Below are 4,007 nucleotides of genomic sequence, written 5' to 3'. Positions count from 1 at the left end.
CCTACACCCAAGGTGTGTTTTGTGTTGACATCCATGTCCTTTTTGAAAACAGAAAAATGCATGCATACGTGCACACACAAGAAGAACAGACTGCAAATCAAAGAAGAAACACATGAAACCTCAAATTCCCTGGCACACTCAGCTTCTGGCTTCAGTCAGGGCAATTCTTTGCCATGCCAAGCCACATAGGAATTTTATATAAGCAGACTCACAAACTTGCACACATAATTACACATCTATACATAAATGTTTGTGCAAATAATGTCACTTAAATTCTAGGAGGTCACCTTTTTCTTCCTTCAGTGATGGCTGGCACTCTTTGCCACTAATAGTAGGTGCAGACACGGAGAAAAATCACACCGCTATCCATTTACAACTCCTTCCCTGACCTTGATCAAGAGATAGCATATTAGTAACCTCTCTAAGACCATCAACTTTAAACTCATGAAATTACCTTTGAAGCTGTGTGCAATTTCATTTTGCAATTGCTTCCACTGAGCAGCAGCAACCTGACTACATCTGCACCTCGTGTTGCCAGACAACTCCACTGATTGCCGTGGCCTGGGCAAACAGCTGCATTTACAGCTTGTGCTCACAATATTGGAACCAACACTGAAGCTCAACTAAAAAACAAGGTTCTCACATAGGAAAATAATCAGGCTGCAGTTCCACTGCCTAATTGCATCAATAACTTGCTTGTCCTGAGCAGACATCCCTTCTCATTCGTGTTTCCAAAGCTGAGTAAAAGAAGGCGGTAAGGGAACCGAAGTTTTGTTAGAGGAGGATACGAAGACAAGGGCCGAAAGCTGAATGGGGTTGAAAAGAAATCCGATAGCCAAGATCTTTTCAGAAAATTTCTGTAAATGTCACTGTTCAAAACTCCATTTTTACCAAGGCTGCCAGCCATATTCAAATGTACCAGGGAACATTAAGGTTCTACGCTCACTACACATTTAACACAGTATTTTAGGCTTGCTTTATAGCCATTAATACAACACCACTACATAAACAGGCTAGGAAATAGAACTCTGTAGAAGAGTGTGAATGAAGAGCAGGGAGGAGCCTTTAAAATTCTTTAAGACTCATTAGTCTTTAAAACTCTGAGCTATGAAGAAGGTGTGGAGAAGCTTCATCTTTTGGCCATCCCCAAAGAATTAAGTACGCTGGGAAAGGAAGGATCTCACAAGCCATCTCTGAAAAGGTCACACCAACTAGCTGCTGTTAGGGCAGCTGCTCCCTCTTAAGTAGAAAACTGCCACCCTGAAGTTCAATGCAGTCCTTGAGGGTGACATGGAAAAAAGGAGGATGATACAAGTTTTCTGCCGTACCATGCAATTCACCAGTGCTCTGCGCATCACTGCCTAAAAAGGGTAAAGGGCAACACTGTTATTCATTATGGAGAAAGTAGTTCTGCTCCGTTATTTAGTTTCCCTTAAATTGAAGAACATGGAAAGACATTATGAACCAAAGTTAAGTTTTCAGGAATATGCAAATACCACAGACAGCAAATGAGGCAACTTACTTTCAGCATTCACAAATACATTTTCTTTTTCTCCATCCTGAGAGGGGCTCAGCTTCCAGAACCTTGAACTGTATTTCATATTCCCCTCAACATATTCAGCATGAAACTCTCTGGCGTATTCAGAAATGGGTTTTGCACCAGCTCTGTATCTACCAGTCTTTCACAAGCAAATTCACAAGTCATTCTTAGAGCCTGGTCAGCCACAATAAAATACAAAATGGAAAAAGACAAGGTAAACAACCAGAAAACTGGGCCCAACTCCACAACTTTTGAGTGCACTGTAACATCTTGCATTTTCAATGATAATGACTTTGCACAACAATGCTTAAAAAGACCCTACTCTAAAAGGATTTCCCTGAACATAAAGCTTCTCAAGTCCTTTCTTTAAGTATCACTCCAACCTAGACTGCAGACCACGCTGTTATTAAAAAGAAGGCCCATTCTCAGAAAGCAAACATTATGCAACCTTGGCAGCACCACTTAAATAGTTAAAAAGGAAAAAGAAACAACTGTTAGAAAGTAAGGGATCATCGCAGAGTGATTACTAGGAATAGAAGACAGCCCACAAAACCCTGCTTGATCCCTGCAGGGCAGAAGTTTAGCAGTTAATAGTTAAATAAGGAAACAAATGTACTGCTGAAATTTTTCATAAAATCCATAACACCACCGAGTAGCATCCTTCCAAGTAGCATTTTTTACTGTAAATACCAAAGGAATTAATAAAGATCAGCACCCTCATTCAAAAATGTTAGAGTATCATAGAGCAAGAAAGGTCATGTTTAAGGGGAATATTTTACAGGACTGCAGAAGTAATATTAACACAAAAATGAAAAAGAGGAGGGGGAGACCCAGAACACCCTCAGAGAAAGCAGTTAAAGAACATAATACCACTTTAAACAAGAGAAGAATTCACAAAATGACTTTTGGCTTCAGTCCTTACCATGAACTCCTCTAGGGTCTGGTAGGTTTTCCCTCGGAACTCGCAGTAGTTCTTCCTCTCCTTGCACTGCGGGCAGCACTGCGTGGTGTCCACATGGATGCAACGAGGGTGGAGCCTGGGGCACTCGGGCTGGATACATAGCGGGCCCTCCTCAGTGCAGAGGCAGGGGCAGGCAGAAGGGCCCGGCGCAAACTTCTCCCCGATGGCATAGACGAAGCCGCTCTCGTCCACGCAGCCTTTCCCACGGTAGTCCGGATAGGCGTACTCCTCTGGAGGCTCGGGAGTGACACTCGCAACAGATGCTGGGAGAGATGAATCTTCAGCCACCTGAGGTTCCTCAGGAGCAGCATCCCTTTGCTCCTGCACTTGAATGCTCCCAGATTTACTGCTTGTCCCCTGGCTGTTCCAAGCCTGCTTTTGCTTAGTCCAAGACTCCTTGTTCGAGTAGTTCCTGTTTCCTTTGCTCTTCCAGTCCCTGCCACCCTCCTCCCTCCCGCTCCTGCCGATCTCATTCATTTTCCCTGGACCTGTCTGGCTGTCCCTTGTAGATGTGTGATCCCTCTTTTCCTGGCTCGCCTTTATCTCCTGTTTGTCTTGAGCCTTGGCCAGTTTTTGTACAGGTACGGTGGAGCTACAGAGGGCAACCATGAGGCAGCAGGTTACAAGAAGAGAACTAGAGAGAGCTCCAATTGCCATTGCAGTAGAGCTGGGCATCACCTACTGCATCCCACAGGGGACACTGCATTCACATCGGAGGGAAGCACTTCATAGATCCACAATCCCTAGAAAAAGAAGGATTAGGAATACTTCAGCTTCTGCACTTCTTCCCCCCAGCACCCCGCCTCGCCTCCACCGATGCAACATCTCAAACAATGTGCAACCTGCCTCGGTAGTTTATGCAAAAGGCAAACAGCCTGCTGCTGCATCCCTCCTCCCCCGCTCTGCCAAGTCTTATAAATAGCAGGGCTCTGGACACGGACCGGGCGTCTTCGTCTCCAAGAGAGCACCACGCAGAACTCCGGGGAGTCAGCGTTTGCAGAGGCAGGTGCAGGCAAAACCCGGAGCACTTGGGAGTTATTTTTAACTTTCAGATGACAACATGTGAAGAGGACGGACGCCCGATGAATTAAACGGAGCTCCCCAAAATCCAGCAGGGTGCGGAATAGAAATTACCCAGTTGAGTGCTATTCACTACATATACACACGATGATTTTCATTAACCTCTTATTCAGTCTGAAGTACGCTAGTTGGGGTTTTGTTTAAATACCTACCAGTGAGCACGTTTCTGTTGCAGACAACTAAAACCAAGCACACTAAAGCGAGCAAACTACCTGCCTTCCGAACTACCCAAACCAGCACGCAAAACCTCCTCTTCCTCGCCCGTGTTCGACAGGCAAGGGAGAGCCGCTCCGAGTTTCCGCAGCCGAGGCTCATTTAACACACATCCTCCAGGAGTTAACAGCGCTCCCGGCTCCTCTCCCTGAAACACTGCACGCCAAATCGGAAAAAAAACCCCAAACCAAAATACGTACACTACTCCGGCCA

General features: G+C 45.3%; 1 protein-coding gene across 2 annotated transcripts in view; it reads right to left on the bottom strand.

The window, feature by feature from the left end:
• The window catches only part of VWC2 (von Willebrand factor C domain containing 2), a 57,124-nt gene extending 53,117 nt beyond the window's left edge, over window positions 1–4,007 (bottom strand). The window contains exons 1-2 of one of the 2 annotated variants that reach the window (XM_017738782.1): window positions 3,995–4,007; window positions 2,463–3,244 (exon numbers count right to left, since the gene is read on the bottom strand). In XM_017738782.1, the coding sequence (XP_017594271.1) occupies window positions 2,463–3,176 (714 nt within the window). In that variant the 5' untranslated portion in view covers window positions 3,177–3,244; window positions 3,995–4,007. Of the gene's footprint in view, window positions 1–2,462; window positions 3,245–3,442; window positions 3,688–3,994 lie in introns of those variants that run through there. The other variant, XM_017738781.1, reaches the window with a different exon arrangement.

The sequence above is a fragment of the Corvus brachyrhynchos genome, unplaced genomic scaffold (assembly GCF_000691975.1).
Source record: "Corvus brachyrhynchos isolate BGI_N302 unplaced genomic scaffold, ASM69197v1 scaffold23, whole genome shotgun sequence".
Lineage (NCBI taxonomy): Eukaryota > Metazoa > Chordata > Aves > Passeriformes > Corvidae > Corvus > Corvus brachyrhynchos.
The sequence above is the reverse complement of the archived record's forward strand: the minus strand, read 5'-3'. Positions and strand labels throughout refer to the sequence as shown.